The sequence below is a fragment of the Branchiostoma belcheri genome, unplaced genomic scaffold, assembly GCF_001625305.1.
Source record: "Branchiostoma belcheri isolate BF01 breed outbred unplaced genomic scaffold, Haploidv18h27 scaffold32, whole genome shotgun sequence".
Taxonomy (NCBI): Eukaryota; Metazoa; Chordata; class Leptocardii; order Amphioxiformes; family Branchiostomatidae; genus Branchiostoma; species Branchiostoma belcheri.
This window is the reverse complement of record NW_017803932.1, coordinates 998,043-1,016,487: the sequence shown is the minus strand read 5'-3', so window position 1 is coordinate 1,016,487 and position 18,445 is coordinate 998,043. Positions and strand designations below refer to the sequence as shown.

General features: G+C 38.0%; 2 protein-coding genes across 2 annotated transcripts; one reads left to right on the top strand and one right to left on the bottom strand.

Annotated features, from left to right (window-relative positions):
• Window positions 1-5,632, bottom strand: LOC109474902. Its single transcript, XM_019775374.1, has 6 exons — window positions 5,446-5,632; window positions 5,162-5,231; window positions 4,919-4,963; window positions 4,612-4,739; window positions 3,942-4,011; window positions 1-3,420 (listed from the first exon to the last, which is right to left on the bottom strand). The coding sequence occupies exons 1-6, from the start codon at window positions 5,533-5,535 to the stop codon at window positions 977-979; spliced, it is 2,847 nt and encodes a 948-aa protein (XP_019630933.1). The 5' UTR covers window positions 5,536-5,632; the 3' UTR covers window positions 1-976.
• A 220-nt stretch (window positions 5,633-5,852) lies between these two features.
• LOC109474953 (nephrocystin-1-like) lies at window positions 5,853-18,104 on the top strand. The gene is given in 25 exon segments (XM_019775452.1): window positions 5,853-6,049; window positions 6,495-6,583; window positions 7,037-7,097; window positions 7,241-7,315; window positions 7,539-7,600; window positions 7,806-7,940; window positions 8,218-8,293; window positions 8,707-8,801; window positions 9,501-9,576; window positions 9,747-9,779; window positions 10,477-10,564; window positions 11,077-11,168; window positions 11,567-11,642; window positions 11,804-11,856; window positions 12,335-12,409; window positions 12,746-12,818; window positions 12,982-13,019; window positions 13,155-13,237; window positions 13,633-13,709; window positions 15,246-15,345; window positions 15,623-15,735; window positions 16,126-16,199; window positions 16,529-16,573; window positions 16,886-17,002; window positions 17,389-18,104. Coding segments are annotated over 25 exon segments (2,019 nt in total). The 5' UTR covers window positions 5,853-5,983; the 3' UTR covers window positions 17,536-18,104.
• The last annotated feature ends 341 nt before the right edge of the window (window positions 18,105-18,445 follow it).

The window sequence follows — 18,445 nt, the reverse complement described above, 5'->3', positions numbered from 1 at the left end:
CCCTTCTCTCTCCTACTTCTGATGATGAAACCTGTTGAGTGCTGCTAGTTGTTTCTGCCTCAGATGAGAAACTTGAATGTCTCCAACCCCACTGCCTAGTGTCTTTCCTTTGTCTGTCTACTGCTCTTGCTTGAGATGGAGTTAGACGAAAATTGTCAGTCTTTCTTTTCTCAACACTTCTAGACAATTGTTCTGTCTGTCTTCCTTTGGCTGTGGTGTGCCTTGTATTTTGTCTGGAAGATGTTTTTCTTGGGCTGTTCTTGACGTCCTGATCGTCAGAAGAACTGATTGTTCTCCTTGGTCTCAGAATATACGGGCTTTCAGGTTGTTTAAATAACCGTGGTCTTCCCTTATCACTGTTAATCTCACTTCTTTGTACATCTAGCACCTCTGATCTATTTAGCCTTCTTGTTACATCGAAGGGTCTGTTTTTGGTGCCCTTCTTGTTGTGTCTTGGGTCTGTTTTGGGAGCTGTTACAACATTTGTGCCGTTCAGCCTGCTACTTCTTTGTGTCAGAATGTTTGATCCAGTCTGATCGTCTTTCTCTCCACTTGATGCAGATGACTGGGAGAATGCTGCTGCATCACTGAAGGAGGAGTTACTGGTGTTGACTCGCAAGATTCGGGATTCTCTGTCGCTCTTCCTCTCCGTCAGTCCGTAGTCCATCTTTCTTCGTTCCCTGTTTGCAAACTGTTTGGTCCAGTCTGTCAAACATTTTGGTGACTCATCCATCTCCATTTTTTCTGGGGACTGGTTGTTCAGCACATCCTGTTTTGTTGAAGGACCTTTTTGAATAGGGGACCCCAGTTTTATGTTGTCCAATTGATTCCGCATGAGTGTGCAGGGAGAGGGGGCTTCATCTTCCTGTGGAATCTTGCGTCCTTTTGGTGTTGAGAATCTTGGTTTGTCAGCATCTCTTCTAGGAGTTGGAGGTCTGAATGGCAGCACTCTTATGAAGGTGAGACAACTCGTCACCTACTGAAAGCAGTGAAATGCTGGCTCCTCAAGAATCTCTTCAGACGTTTCCTGCCTTTGTTGATCTTCCTGGTGGGGCTCTGGAGATGGGAGATCAACTTCAGAGTCGTCGTGATTGACCTTTGACTGTTGCATACGAGATTTCCAGAACTGAAGGGTATCCTGCATGCTCTGTTCTTCAACATTTGTGGGGTCTGCTGAAAAATACACACGCTTCTTCTGAGTCTTCTCCCTGCAAGGTGTGGCACTCCTCTGTCCGGGGGTCTTCAATATGGGAGTGAGAGGAGTCATTAATGCTCCCTGTGAAGACTTCAGTGACTTGACTGAAGGGAGTCGATCCTCGACATGTTTGATACTGCTCTCTACTGAGAACTGGGGACTGTAAGTGAGGAATTTAGGGTTTGAGTGCTCCATCTCAATGCTGTGGTCAGGTTTAGAGCTGCAATTCTCGTCTTCACTGTGTGAAGTGCTGGGCTGCAATGCTTCTGTGTTTTCACTACCCTCTCTTTGATACTGTGGGTATTCATCTGACAGACTGTGGAAACTTGAATTACTGACGGTCAGACTTTCATCTTGAGATGAGCCACTTTGGTGCAACCTCTGCTTGAAGGGTTCCACAACCAGCTTTTCCTTTGTGGAATGGGGCTTTGAGACTGAAACTTTCTTTACCGTGTTCAAAGTTGATGCAGTTCTGGTCACTTTTGTACCACTGTCTTTAGAACTCAACTGAACTTCTTTGCAATCTTGCTGCTTCCCTAAACCTGTGTCGCTCTTGCCCTTCTGGCTGTCTCCATATTCTTCCACAGACTGAAGGGCCATACTGGCACTGGGAACATATTTGTACTTTACTCTTTGCTTCATCCCTTGATGTGTAGTGCTGGGCTGTTCTCCCAAAAGGTCACAGATGTCCTCATGTGTGAGTAAGTGCATTTTGGGGCTTGCAGCTGAACTGGAAGAGTTCATGTCAGTGTCCCTACTTGATGTTAGGGCCATTATTCTCCTCTTAGCTGGAACACTGAAACAATTTCTTCTCCTGGCACCCTGGTCAGGTTTCTCTGCATTGCTGAAGCTTCTGTGATGTACTGGAGTTACATTCCCCATCTCTGAATGCGCGTCAGGCTCTGTCAACAGATCTATGACATCTCGGTCACTATGCTTCCTGTCAATTTTCTTCATGTGTTTCTCTGACTTTCCTGAAATAGGAGTACCATGGCCAGAATTTGAACTGCAAGGTGACCCTACTTTTGGACGGCTGCTATCTTTTCTGTTTTTACGACTCGATGACGGCAAAGACTCACTGTACATGTCATCAAGCTCTTCAACTATACACACATTGGTATAACTTTGCCTTTTCTTTGTTGAGTTACTGAGCTCTTCCCTTTTGACTAGTGTGCTATTAAGCTTACTGCAGTCAGCGACTGGTGTGGAAGCTGGCTGTATTTTAGGTTTAATGTCTGTACCAAAGCCTTTGTGTTCATCTCTATTTTGTACAGGTTTTGATGGCGTCTTCTTTCTGTGGCTTTCAGGAAATAATGACAAAAAATCAGGACCTATCCTGATGTGTTTGTTGTGTTTGTCAACCGTTTTTCTATGGCTTGAGTTGTCTTTGCACTTGCTTGTAGGGATTTCCATATACTTTCTGCTTCTGTCAAATGGCAAAGTTTTCTCTTTATAGCCATTACCTTTTTTGTGATCATTGCTGCTGACATCAGTAGGTGTTTTAGACTTGTGTTCTTCTTCATAACTAAAACCACTTGAACCCGAGAGCTCATCTTCACTTTCACCTGCTAAACTAATGCTGCCATTGGCAGATATGTTAGTCGGTTTGTTGTATTTGTCAACACTCATCCTATGGCTCCCTTTGTCTCTGTACCTGTCAGCAGGCATTTCCATTGACTCCTTACTTTTGGAATTGTGAACTGGCATAGATTTTTCAGTTCTCTTGTGGTCTTGGTTGCTGCCATTAGTAGATTTGTTAGTTGGTTTGTTGTGTTTGTAAATGCCTTTTCTAGCGCTGGCATTATGATTGTACCTGTTTGTAGGGATATCCATCGAGTCTCTACCATTGTGAACTGTTCTTGTTTTCTGTTTGTAGTCTTTGTCTCTTCTGTGATTTTGGTTGATGCTATCGGTTGATATGATGGAATTTTGTGTGTTTCTGTAACTTATACCACTTGAATCTGATAGATTTTCATCACTTTCTGAGCCTCTGCTGTCTTCAGGGCTTTCTTCATTTTGCTCAAGTGGTTGTCTTCTCCGTGCATCATTCTCATCACTCTCTGCTGAGCATCTGCTGTCTCCAGGACTTTCTTCATTCAGCTCAACTGTTGATCTCCTCCCTGTATTATTCTCCTTATCAGTCTCTGCCCACTTGTCTTCATCACTACTGATGTCTCCACGGTCACTGTCATCATCACCAATAGTCAACATGTCCTCTTCCACATCTGACAAAAAGGCACAAATGTATTAAGGAGATTTTTTTGTGATGCCTCAGGGGCAGAGCCATTTTGAATCTCAGCCATTCACCCACTAGTATTATATATATAGATGTCGCTATCACTTACTAGTGCATTTTTCACTGTATCTTATGAGTAAGCAGGGCTCGAAATAATGGGTGCATGTGCTCATTAGCTCAGTGCACCCAAATTTTGAGCTGTGCACCCAATTGTTTTCTGTGGGTGCACCAGTGCACCCAAATATTTTTGTAGGTTTACATATGTTAAGATGTTAAATGTATACAGCATATTCTTAACTGTGTCAGAAAAATGATAAAACAATTCTTGTAGTACTTTTCTTAAAAAAATAAAACATAATTAGTTTTTGCTGACATTCTTCTTCTTTTTTTTATTTTATATGGTGCACCCCAAAAAATTTTTGTGCACCCCCCCAGTTTTTTTAGGTTGGGTGCACCAGTGTACCAGAAAATGAATTCTGAGCCTAAGCAAGTAACATCAAACAGACTCACCATCTTCAGGCTCCCAGTAGACTTTACCGTCATCACTTTTCTTAGATCTCATGCATATGGACTGTTCCATCTACACAGAAAAAGGAAATAATGAGCATGTTATTTCATCCATCCAAAAGGATTTCTTCCACCAGCAGTTCACAAGAATGAGCACCTTCCTATGTACAAAGGAAGTGCCTTCTCTTCTGTTGGTCTGCAAGTCAAAACTATGCACATCAGAGTTGAGAAGTCTACTAGTACTTAGAGTATGCTGAGTTTGGTTAATTATCCTTTGTTATCTCAGGATAAATCTTTGTTATGAATTTATTATTATTATTATTCCGTTATTTATTGTTTATCTTAATTTATGTTTGATTGATTTATTATTGTTTTTACTATTTTTGTTTAGTTAGTTGGACTCCAGGAAGAGTAGTGTAAACTTTATGTATTACACTAAATGGAGATCGAAATAAAACAAACAAACAAACAGTAACACTGGAAGACCGAATTACAGACCTTGTGCCTGTGGTGAAGTAGGATTGCTTATAACTAAACCATGAAATCACAGCATGTTAACATTGTTAATTTGTACATGATGCAAGTCTGTTAAAAGTATGGTATACATTTTCGATGTAGATATACCCTCTTTGATTTAAATGACCATCAAACCAGGATGGAATAGCAAACCCACCCTATTACCAAAGTCCCTCAGCATCATAACTCCTAACGTCGGCTGTTCATCATCAAGTTCAGGGTAACTGACAAGTTCCCTGTCATCATGACTGGCATGGGGGGTAGCAGAGTCTTCTGGAAGAGCAGCTGGGGATACAAGTAAACAACAAATGAATACTGAATATATGTTATGCTGAAATATCAATGCTCTAGTGTAATATTTTCACATCACACTATCATTGTTAAGTATTGTAATATGATTAGAAAATATTGCAATACATTGATTATCATCATTGCAATACAAATTACAAGAAAATAACACATACCTTGTAGGAAGCCAAAATGTGCTGCCTCTTGATGTCTGAGTTGACCTGAGAAATTGACATTAAATGACAAATGAATTTGAATTTATGATGCCACCATTCATAATCATAATGCATAATCCTTCCTGCCTGTGGTAATATTTTAAAGGCAGTCTTATGATTGTTGATGCTACGATTATAAAAAGTAATGTGTAATTGCATAGACACAAAATAATGTTCTACAATCACAAAGAAAGTTTCACGTACCCTTGTCTACACATATGTCCAAGTTGTCCAGTGTAACAAAGTCACCTTCTTCTTCATCAACATCCTGGTACTGAAATGACGTTAACATTCAACATTACATGACAAGGACAGCGTGGTTCCTGGCCGAATGCCCTACCATATAATCTACGCCACACGTAACTGTTAAGCAACTGTTAACGTTATATAATATATATTTATGATTATCGTTAACTCCCCACTTTCACTTTATGTATAAACTTTGAAATACTAGTATGGGGGGGGCACCGATTAAAGTTATAACATACCTTATGTATTATGCTCTCCATCGCGGCCTTCAATCGGGCGGTGATCCCTCGTCTCTCCTCTTCCAAATCAAACGACAAGTTGTGAGCCATAATTTGTGACACACTCTGCAACACCTTCCTTCCGAAAACTACAGGACAACACTCAGCAAATGACGCGATTCAAACGTGGCCGCCAGTTTAAATCTGGACGGTTCCATTATGAATGGGTATGTCTCATTATCAAAAGGGAAAGACCGTCAATATTTTACCTAAGATTATATCACATCCTAGTTAAGTATATCGTATCTTATAAAAATCTATATAAAGAACCACAGATAATGTATCGGTGAACGAAAAAATATGGATTTCTCAATAATCATATTATATTACCGGATTACCACACCTAGGGAATAATGAACTGTTCTAACTTTGGAAACTTCCCGTCATTCCTTGTGTTTCCGGAAATGGCGGCTGATTGTTGTTTGTTAGTTCGAGCTTGAAAACAACAAAGATTTTCAAAGGAATATTGGCATTTCTGAAGCAAACCTCTGCTCACATAATGCCTTCTAAAGACAAGGGACCGTTACAGACTGCCCAGCGAGAAGGGGATGAACTGAAGAGAAAGGTAAGTGAACAAATCGCGCCTTGACCATGACAACAAGTGGGTAGGTGGGTGGGGGGGTCTTTGTAGTGTGAACTTCAGAAAAGGTAAACACTGAATTCAGGAGAGAAACATGGTGCTCCTAGCCTTAGAGCTAGGATTTACAGTTACACCAAGAAATATAGGACGCGCCAAGCATGCATACATACAAATTTTATGTTCAATGCCATAATTTTGTAGCCTGGTGAAACCAGACCGTCATCCCTTGCAAATGCATGTTGAAGTTCATTCATAAAGAGACCATGCATAAAATCAAAACTGTTGTCTCATCTTATTCTTAACTGTAGTTTTGCATCTTTGCAAAAACTGTATTTCTAATAATTTTGTCTACCTGAGTCACATTGACAGTAGTATAGCCATTTCATTGTTTGAAAATAGTCCTTGATAATCATAAGGTTATTTTTTGCAGGTAGATAACATAAGTCAGGAAGCTCAGTCCCTCCTGGATGATACCACCATCCCAGAGAGAACTACCAAGTTATCTGACCTGTACAGGGAGTAAGTTGACTATGTCATCTTTGAAATATACCCAATGCATGCTGTAGGCATCCTCTCCTCATTATTATTTCACAACATGTAATAGTAAGCACATAGGTAGACACATCTGTCCTAGGTCCTGAACACTAGTAGGTAGACACATCTGTCCTTGGTGCTGAACACTATCTATAAATAGGTAGACACATCTGTCCTTGGTGCTGAACACTATCTATAAATAGGTAGACACATCTGTCCTTGGTGCTGAACTCTATCTATAAATAGATAGACACATCTGTCCTTGATGCTGAACACTATCTATACATAGGTCTAGTTACTGGCAAGGTAAAAATGTAATTTACTGCTGGTATAGATACATATATGAGCAACACTCTACATTGTTGCTATATTTATTATATTGATTCAATGATGATTATCCTTACATACTAGTACACCATTATACTTTTACATCCTCAGGTCCATCAGTTTGAAGGAGACTGCAAACTCTTTGCATAAAAAGGTGTCAGCCCTAAGAAAGGTACAATTATATCAACTGTTTATATTTGTAAAATCTTCTTTAAGCACAGAGTTGCCAAATATGGTGTTGAATTTTCCCAGAAACTCCTTCCTCTTTCATAACGTTTTTGCAATGAAAGAAAGGAAATTTGATTTCTTTTCCAGGGAGATGAGCCAATCAAAATACCAGACTTTGATAGAAAGAAGAAAGATGAAGTGAAACGGATAGACGGACTCCGGGTAAGGACAGTCGTGTCTTAATGTATTTCTTAGATTTTTTTGCCAAAATAATACAGTATGCAGTCAGTCTGAAAACAAAGCAGTACATTTGTACCAGCTCTAGACTTAAAAAATAAACCTTGAGGTAAATGATGGCCACCATTTGGAATAAGTGATAATGATTGCCGATCATTGCAGAAGCATGTAAGTTGAAGAAACCATATCTTAATGCTTGTTCCTGTAGGATCAACTACAGAAACTGATCAGCAAACTGGAGCCTGATGAGGTAGAAGAAGATTACTTCAGGTATGGATGGTGTTTACTGAATTTGCAAAGTGCTGTTGATAGTGCTGTTTTGCATAAATGCACCTAAATATGGTAGCTGTTATAAGAACTTATAAACTGCATTGCTTGCAGTTGTAATACTCACTAACATGACACATTTTAAGAAATAAGCACGCCTTTATGTTACTTGAATGTGTAATTGTATGCCTTTTCTACCTGAGTACAGGAAAGTGCAGGAGAAGGGAGGAGCCCAGTCAGCTACAGAGACAGACGACACAGAGACTGGGGAGGATTCAGAAGAGGAAACGGATGAGGGAGAGTCAGATGATGATGAGTCAGAGGAGGACTCTGAAGAAGAAAGGTACTGTAAATCCACTTGTTTTAGTAATCGTTTAATGTCACAGTAGGAGGGGAAAGGGAAGCTTTTCACGCGTAGTTTCAGATTTTCACGCGTTTCTACAATAGTTACATAACTGAGAGGTCACCAATGAAAAATGCAAAAAAATAGAACCACTGTGAAAGTTTCCAGAGTTACAGTAACATCATTACACCTTACTCTCTTTTGTGTTCTTATTATCTCTTTTCTAAGCTTTGTGAATACATGAATGACGGATTTGCCCATTTTCTTGTCATTGCAGTGAGGAAGATGATTCAGACGAAGATGAAGAAGATTCAGAAGAAGAGCAGGACACAACTGAAGTAAAAGATCACACAGTAAGTTATTGCTAGAATCAGTTACCTTTATTGTTGTGGTAGCAAATCTACTGTGTTTGGCTGAGTTTCCCATTTTGATGATAGCAATCAATATACAATTTGGCAAGGTTGTTGACTTGGATAGTGCTAATGTATTGTGGCTTATTTCCCAATAGGAAAATAGACATTGTATTTTATCAGTACTGTGGTTATAGAGACGAAAGCTTTTAAGTCAAATACAGTCTGCACTTGCTGACCTGGCATGTTATTGTTAAGCCATGTGAAAATCTAGACAGGAGGGCATTTTACTGTATGTAGTTTTCAGTTTCAGTTGCTGGCCATTTCTTACCACTAATAAACAAATCATCTGATATTTTATTCTTTTGCTGTTGCCACTAGCATCTGACATTTTGTCTTGTTTTGCCCACCCATAGTTGCAACAATGGGAGGCCCTGTCTGACTTCAAGGGGGAACAAGAAGGTGACCTCAACTTCAAGAAAGGAGACATCCTCAGTATAGTGGAGAATCGGTAAATTGCTATGATGCTTATGATTTCCACGATGTATATGTGTCACTAGACTTCAGATGGTATGCATGGCATGGGGGATGTGGTCTTGTTGAACTTGAAGATAGCATTGGATTCTGTACTGTACGGTATTCAGGCAACCTACTCATTTTACTTACGATCTTATAGTCCTTAGATATGATCATTTCTTTCGCTTCCTAAAATAGTTTTGCTTTAGTTTTGTTCAACAAGTACATTTTTGTTCTTACTTTTTGCTATAGGGAAGATGGCTGGTGGTTAGCTGAGGACAAAAATGGTCAAAGAGGAATAGTACCAAGTACATTCCTACAGGTGACTACTGTACAGTGTATATAGAAGAACCAAATTGTTACTCACTGTTCACTGTACCCACCTTGCTTAAATTAATATTAATTCAACATGTTGCGAAAGTCTTCATTCTTTAAAATTGTGAACTGTCACTGGCTTGTTTCTTCTTTCAGTTGTACTAATGTTGCAGTTTTCTGTTACATGCCTATTCTTGTATGTTCTTAACACTGTGTTTGCATTCTTAAAAGTGCTTATCAATAGACACAATACAAATCAGATACTAGTATACAGATTGAATGTAATGATAGTTTTCAATGAACTTTGTGCTTTTCTTCTGTATAGCAGTTTCTTTTGTAGTTTGAACAGTTTTGAAACATAATTGTGTATATCTTACAGGTGTATGACAAATATCATGAAGTACACTCCCCAGAAGGTAACACTTATTTGAGTTCCAGTCAATTTTTACTTGAGTGTTAGCATTTTGTACGTCAATATATTCAAGTTAATTCTTACTTGACTGTTAGCATTTTGTCGTCATTTTTTCAGGCTTGTTTGAAATGCCATATCAATAATTGAATCTCGTCTTTACATCATAAATTTTACATGATTTTGACTGCCATGCTTTTAATAATTATTGCAGAGGAAGGAAAAAGAAGATCTAGATGCCTCAAAAGCGTAAGTCCATGTCTCGTTTCCAATGTCCTGCCTATAGATTTATGATTATTAACTCTGTGTAATAATCTGTCTAATAGTAATTCCGAATCCCTATGGAAATTGTAGCTGATATACTATATGACAACAACCTTCCTAAATACTAGGCCATGTATAGTATAGATTGCGCTCTACTATGCTAATTGAGCTGTGAATTGAAAATTGCAAGTACTTGCATGTTGTATCTAAATATTCTATATTTTCAAATTGTAGCAGCGGGAAATCACTCTGGAGGAAAGTCAGTAAAGCCTTTACTGAGGTGAGATATCCATGCTGTGGGAGTTTACAATAATCTTAGGTTTGCCAACTAGGAAGGATAGATTAAACTCAATGCAGTCATCTGTAATTGTTTACATACATTTGTAGTTGAGTACATCATGACACCTTTAGAATCAGACTCTGTATACATGTATTTTGTATTGTTACTAGTTCTTCATCCTTAGGGCGTTATGTATTACGTTTTGCCATTTTTATCTGTGGGACTAGATTGATCTCAGAGAAGTATAATGGTTAGGGAGTTGTGCCAAGTCTCTGACTGCTTTCTTCTAAGTTGTTGGCTCAGCACATGTTTCATTGACTCATAGTCATAGTTTGATTTAGATAATATGTAATGTCCAGATTTTTGTGAGTTATGTGCCAATGTTTTATTTCATTTCCCCAGACATCAGTCACAGATGTGTTGTCTGCCATGGGAGGTATCCCATCAGGCTTCAGGCACTCCACACTCCATAAGCTGTTAGAGGAGGATGGTGAGTTTTAACGTACATAAGTGTATGTGCTGAAATGAATGCACAGCCAATATGTATACATTGAAATGAATATGTTTTCAGCCTATTCATTACATCTTACATGTAAGCAATCTGTATGCATGTAGACAGTAAATGTGTATATGGTCAGCTGGTGTGTTACGCCGAAAGGCAGTTATACCGGCTATACAGATACAGATACAGATGGTATTCTGTGTTATCCATACAGAATCATATTGTTGTTGTTATACATGTATTTATCATTTTTGACTGTACCTGCATGCAAATTACCCCAAAGGACATTTGAACTTGATCTGTTATTACTTATACATGTTGTAGTAATATGCATTAGCTAATGAGCAAAATCTTATCAGACTCATTCAAAGGGCTGTAATATCATATTCAGAAACTACTGTGGTACATTTCCTTTAATGAAAAGAACTAATGTGGGTCAGCACAAGCTATAAAGCATTGTGATAGCAGTGTTAGGATACATGTATCTACTGTTTCTGCAGAGACCTACACCACAGGACACTACATCTACCCCAAACTGAGTGAATCTCACCTGTCATTTAGGGACCTGCACTGGAACCCAACAGACTGTAAGGTAGGCTGCAATTTGCTTCAGTTGTGGCTGTGTTTCAGGCTATTTAGAGAGACTACTGGCTACCTGCCAGCTCTATACCTCAGTAGTACAGATCTAACTTCCAATTGGTTTCCTTCAAAGGCAGGCTGACACAAACTGCTGTATTCTTTTTGATTTTTAAGAATGTAGAAATGTACTCTTTGGATGTGGCTGTCCAGAAAACCAATTCAACAAAAGAATTGCAACCGTTACCAGCAGGGTGTTGTATGTCAGGCCTCCGAGAATAATTCCATCAAGTTGGCAAGAGCCTGGGTAAGAAGATTCTTCATTCAACAACCTGTGGGTGTTTACCTTCCACATTTTGGTGACTGTCACCTTCCTCAGGGCAACAATAACTGCACTGTCTTGCATTTCTTCAGATCCGGTCCAAGACTGTCCGTATCCAGAGAACATTCACTCTGTGGAACTGCAAGGCGGTACCAGACACTGGGTCAGGTATGGTAACCATTCTAGCCCAATCTCTTGCCTCTTAATGCACAATTAAACCGTGTTTGTGTTTCTTGTTTACTGAATGTCAATAGATACTAAAACTTGAAGCATAGACACTGCAGCATGCATTTTGAACAGTCTAACCACTGCTTTGTGTATTACTACAGCCTTAGATGTAAAGAGCCGGCATGTCAGAGTAGCTCTCTTTGATGGTGTCAAGGTATGGCTTGCTGTCAGAATACATAGTCACAGCACAATGTTTATCTTCAGAATCTGTCAAAGTCAGACACAATTCTAGAATTTTTATGATAATCTAATAGTTATGTTTTCACAAAGCCTCAGTGTTCCATGTTAGTTCTTTCATTTGTCAGAAGTACACTGTACAGTCACACAGTTCAGGCCCTATTGTCTTCACTTGTCTTCTTAAATAAGTTTCACCCACTTAAGAATTTGGTACACTGAAGAAGTCGTTTGTCAAATGATAGTGCATGTATCAAAAATAAGTTCAAAGGCTTTTATGTCCTACATGTATCTAATGTAGATTTAATCTAACGTACATATATGGCTTGCTAAAAATTTTCTCTTTTGTTACATATCATTTAGCCCTTCTTGGCATGGAATGCAATAAAAATCATTATCATTATATATTTTTGTGTTCACTCTATTGACTCCTCATGAAATGTCTGTTTTGTGAACAGGTTCTAAGTAACATTCACACAGTCCAGGCCAAGTGGCTTGAGAAGGAACCAAAGACCTGGACCTTCAACCCAAGGGCAAGTACAAAAACTCAAAAACACAAAATTAGAGTTCCAAAATATTTGCAACAATTGTTACTTTGCCACGTAAGAACATTAATTATGATGTGCAATTACCATTTTCAATGCCAAAAAATATACAGATTGATGATTGTTGTCTAATAGTGCAACTTAATAATTAAGTATCAGTACTTGTATCAGTATCTTGCTGTTTAAATTTGATTCTTTTATAAAATGTGTGAACTTTTACTACAGTAGATTATGTGTGTATACCAAAGATAAGGTTTCACCCTTTATAAAGGCTTTATGAAGAAATGTTATGAAATAGTCTTACAACTGTCACTGTCTGTTCAGGTACAGGGAATGCTGCCAAGTATTCTGGATGGAGAATGTTTTGTCAGATCAAACAACATGGAGCAGAACATAGGTTAGAACAAATACAGACATTTCACATCTTTATTGAAAATATCATGTACAACACATTCAGTAAATGGGTATTTTCTTTGTGTCATAGGTCTTATTTATCTTCATATACATGTACTGCTCTTTGTGTTGATGATTCATTGATAGGTTATCATTCGTTTTTACAGGTCTACTCTTTGAATTGGGTGTCACCTATGTCAGAACGGTAAGTTTTCCCATGTCTAAGGGGTAGGGGCAGTATGTTGATTCCAGACAAACCCGCAAAAGAATATGCAGAATCCATGCAGAATCCTTTTATATGTAATTTTGTCTTCATCATTTGTTTTCAATTTTTTAAAAGAAAACTGGAGAGCAAGGTGAACTGAGCTGTGGCTGGGCCCATCTCAAACTGTTTGATGACAATGGCAGCCCTATTGCAAACAAGTAAGTAACAGTTCAACATCTCACACCTGAACTGTACATGATTTTTTTAAATTATTCCATTGGCTTAAGACATTTTGAGGTGAAGCAAAACATTTTGACAGGTTCACAGTGTACTTTTCTGAATGAATGAATGGTTTATTGGATCATTTTAATTGATCAGGTATGAAAAGTACATTGCAGCCATAGGCTGAATTGCGTACATGTACTTTTTACATGCTTAAAAGCTGTTGGCATTAGGCTCTTTACCGATTAGCACAAGAAACACTACTTCAAAAAAGATAGGCTGTAAGAAGGATACATTGTCGTAGTTCAAACATATATATAAAGTCACAACATTGAGAACAGTAAATGTAGGTTTGAATTCTACCAATTCATACTGTCAATTATCTGTGCAGGTCCTATGACTGTACACTAAACGGTGGTACTCCCTATGAGAAGGGAGTGGAGGTAGACCCTGCAGTATCCAGAACAGGTGAGCTTGTCTAATCATGTGCCAGTTTTAGACATTCAAATAGACTTTGTAATCTAAATCGCTGGTTTCAGGTGTATGTCTTTGTATTGAAATTTGAGTCTGGTTCTCTGTTCACACGACAATGTGTGATCAAATGAAACAGTACAGATGTAACTTGGGGACCTATTCAGTTAGCTGTGAATGTTTAGCTCATTCATTCAAAGGCATAGCAGTGCACTGTATACTGTTTGATGATGCAGTGTCACAAGTAAGTCAGTCATTAAAAAAACAGCAGCACACAAACACATATAGAAATTTGTACATTGACTTTTCATTTTGCTTTCCTCCTTTAAACTAACACAAGCAAATAAACTGTTCTTTTGGGTTAACTTCTCAGCTAAGTGAGCTAACATATCTGTTCCTTAGTTTATTCCTACAGGTTCGTCTTGTATAAGTTCTAACCATGCATGACCACCTTACTCTGTATGTATATGTCTGTTGGCTGTCAGCTTTGCATTTTGGCCTGACCACCACTTGTTGCGTGCACTTTCACAGTCTCCCACTTTCTATCAATTTTTTTTCCTTTCATATATACTATTACTAGAGTACTTATATACTAAATCAAATCAACTATTTAACACAGACATATGCAGTGTTTGACTTATATTAAGAACGTGACATTGTATATGCACAGCTCTTTTGATATACAATGTGTCTAATGTAATGTGTCTGAATTATGCAATGCTGTGCTAAGATTAGTGACATTTCGTTCCATATCTTTACACTGGGGAAGTGGGTATTGGTGAATGGGGAGCAGGGATTGGGAAAGTGGAAATGATGAAAAGATGGATGCTAACTTGAAGTTGAACACTGACTAAATATCATATTATTCTCCTTTTAACAGCCAAGTACCCCACATCCAAAACAAAACACAAAAACCTTTCAGGCAGGTACCATAGGTGTGAGGCACCAAAGTGTGGTTGTGGTGCAGCACTTTGTTCATGGGGAAAGCTTTACATTTTGCAATGTTGGAGCAGCTCACTTTTTAGACTGTTTGCAAAGGCTAAAACAGTCCAGTGATATATGCATTTTTGTTTTCAATTTAGAACTTTTGAATTTTGTGAGTTGAAGTGAACAAAGGAACTAAACTAGTGCCACATCAAAATATAGTTACATGTATTTATTTGTCACCAAACAAAAAACAACAAAATAGTACATACACTGTATGTGTTAACATCACATTAAATTTGATAAATCATAGTGATCAATGTTCTCACTTATCTGTGGTGTTAAGAACACAGAAATTCTGTGATGTTCTTGTAACAATTTAGACACTCAGTAGTTTGCTTCCTAAGGATTTCTTGAAATGAAAAAGATTAATATAATAATTACATTTTACTTTGTAGGCTTAGCATACAAATGATTATACAACAGTAGCAAATTCAAAATTTGATTTACAAGGGTAAAACTCATTCCATGTCCTGGCTTCTAGGTACACATACATGTAGTTGACCTGCATTACTTTATTATCCCCTCCCCCTTCCCAATGCATAACAGCAAGTGGTAGTCGCTTTAAGTCACTGCTGACAGCCAATAAACAGCCTCATCTCATGGTGAAGGTTGGAACTCCCAACAAAGAGAGAAAAGACATCTTAGAGTGAGTAAATCTGTCCTAGGTCTTTTTTTAATGTCGTTATAGTTTATAATACATGTAGTTATCTTTTTAAGACATATGGACCTTATTATAGAGTTGCTACCAGGTTATTACTTTTTGTACATGTATATTGCAGAACACAAACTAATTACATTAGATTGCAAGCAGTTGAGTTGCAGAGATCTGACCATACAGTACTGCAGGAATGATAACAAGATTTTTTTGAGAATGACATGTGGTTTCTCCTTTATGTTGATCTTATATTTTTTTTCCATGCCAGCATGTTGCCGGACACACTAGTAAGTAGTGTGCACTATGCAGAGTTCACAGCGTACTATCGACAGATCCTAGCTGACACTCTGCTAAAGGACAGGCTGAACATGTACACTGCAGGTACGTATGTAAATATATTTTGGAATGACAAATATGACCTGAAATTGTGCAAAACTCTGCAGAACTGTAGCAGATGAAGCAAGTGCCATTTGCTACCAGTCCTTGCCTTTAAAGAAACCTATCAATAATATGTTTCATTCTCTGTGCTGTATAATTCTGTTAAAATGGTGTGTAAATCTGATCAACATGCCTGAATACTGTTGGAAGAAAATATAATACTGCATGCACAAACTTTGAAATTCAGCTTAAAAGTTAATGGTTCATATTTAGAGAGAGATTCTGTACTAATATCAAAGCAATTTTAGATGAGATGCTGTCAAGTGTTGTATATCTATGTTTGTGACTTGGTAGGACTCTGATGAAGTGTTAACATGTCTCTTGTCTGCACAGATCTCATTCACAGCCCTGTGCTGGCCCAGTTTCCCAAAGCCATCATGCAGACAGACATCATGGATGCCATCAGAGTGAGCCAAATTTATGATATATTGATCTGTACACATAATATGGAACAGTACTATTGTAGTGCTGTATCTTGATGCCAATTGTGGCCACAGAGTTATTCCAATACGAGCAAAGAAATAGCGAGTTACATGAACCTGGTCTGTGCAGTAGTGATTATAAGCTAGGTTTTGTTGATTAAAAAAAAGCAACAGATTAGTATGATATTGCACAGTCTCTGTTTTTCTTCATGCAGAACATCATGAGTGAACATGAATAGAGTGTTGTACACAATATATAACAATTTTGTTTAACATTGCTAAAGTTTGCATCTGTGTAAATGTTTTCTTTTCAGAGTGCCTGGGGTGAGAAAATGAAAACCCTGAAAAAAGCAAACAAGGTGGGAAGTTGTCCAGCATTACACATTTCTATCTGCCACACAATTGGTAAAATTTGAATTGGAAGGCATTTGTTTTCAACTGAAAATGGAGATTAAGATTCTTAATATTCTACATATTGGTCTAATTTTTTTGACAAGAAATACCACTAAAGTGAGTTAAGTCAGTGATATTAGCATGAGAGAAGAACTATGATATAACAAGCAAATTGAAATGCTAAAGTAACATACAAAGTTTACAGGGGAAGCTGAGCTGATGTTCATCCTATACATTCTTTGATTGCTAACTTCCGCCCATCCCTGTGTCGTCCCCAGCGTGACAGTGAGCAGATGAAGGGCCTGTTTACCCAGGTGTTTGTGGAGACGGCCTATGCCCTGCTGTTTTCCTCCTCACTCCCTGAGTACAAGTGGTGGGACATGTCAGTCATGGATGTGAGTTCACAAAGTCTGAAAATTGTTGCTACGGTTTAGTCAAGTTTGTAGATGGCCTTGCAGTTGGTGTTTGACTGTCCTATTCTAACCAGGCCTGTAGCAACCCTCCCACCAAAACAGAAGGATTCCTTAATATCTCAGAGAACAAGTGTCTGTGTTATGCAGAATTGGACTCATATATATATATATATACATGTATGTATATATATATATAAATATAATGTTTTAAGCAGATGAATACAAAAAAGTACAAATTGTAGTAGCATCCTAACACACAATCAGCCAGACCAACAGCGTTTGTTTTATGTCTGTTATGATATTTCAATTTGATTAAAATGATTTAACTCAATATAGCTTAGTAATTAAGAATGAACTTTTCCCCCCAGGCAAGGTGGAAGGAAATCTCCAAGTTCTTAAAGAAGAACCAACAGAAGGGTGGACTTGCCTCCCTTCTTTCTCCCGACTCCCTCCACGAACCATTCAACATTGCAGAGGTCAGCTTTGACCTCTTGTCAACAAACTGTACGACATAACACGTTTAGGTAATGGAAAGCAAGTTTAGTAAAGTTCAATCAAAGTCTATATTCATAGGAAGCCTTTTTATTAGTGTGTAAGTACTAGAACCTGTTGTAGAATTCACATTTCAAGTGCCCTCTTCAATAGACTGAAATAATTTTGAGACTATTCTATTGCAGTTATAAGTGTTACACTCTTTTTCTTCTCTTTTGTCATTAGCATTCCTGACATAAAGATGTCTTACATTGTGGACTGTTTGATAATGTATTATTTTGTGTCTATTTTATTTAGCCCAAATGATGACCTAGTCATTCAGAACCACTGTTGAAAGCAAATAGTTTTGAGTTGATCAGGTTTAAAGTTTACTGATTTTGCTGTAATATGATTTACCAGTCTCTGACTGATACACAAGCTGTATAATTAGAAAAGTTTTTCCATATAGCTGCAGTTACCGTGAATCCATCTTAGCAAATACGACTGCTGTTGGTACAATTTACTCTGACTTGCAGCCTGTTATAAACCTTTTATTGGATGAAACTTAAGGTTGTAGACTTGTGACTACTATATGTATTTTTCTAATAAAAGTTATGCAATAATAGCTTGGTGTGTTTTTTTTATCTTGAAAAGTTGTTAAACACTATGGGCTTGTTGTGTTTCATGTTATGTTACTACAAAATGTACAACTAAGTTACTGCAGATGTGGACAGGACAGCATGTTGCCTATGTGCAGCATCTTTTAGAGTAGAGTAGACTAGACTAGAGTAGAGTAGACTAGAGTAGAGTAGAGTAGAGTAATGTAGTCCTTACGGTCTGGCTTCGTTATGACAGTATTTTGCAGTCAGATTAATTGCTGGATATGAACTTCACACATGCATCGCACAAGGTTGGATATGGAAGAAGTTGGCCACTTCTAGACGTTTCACAGCA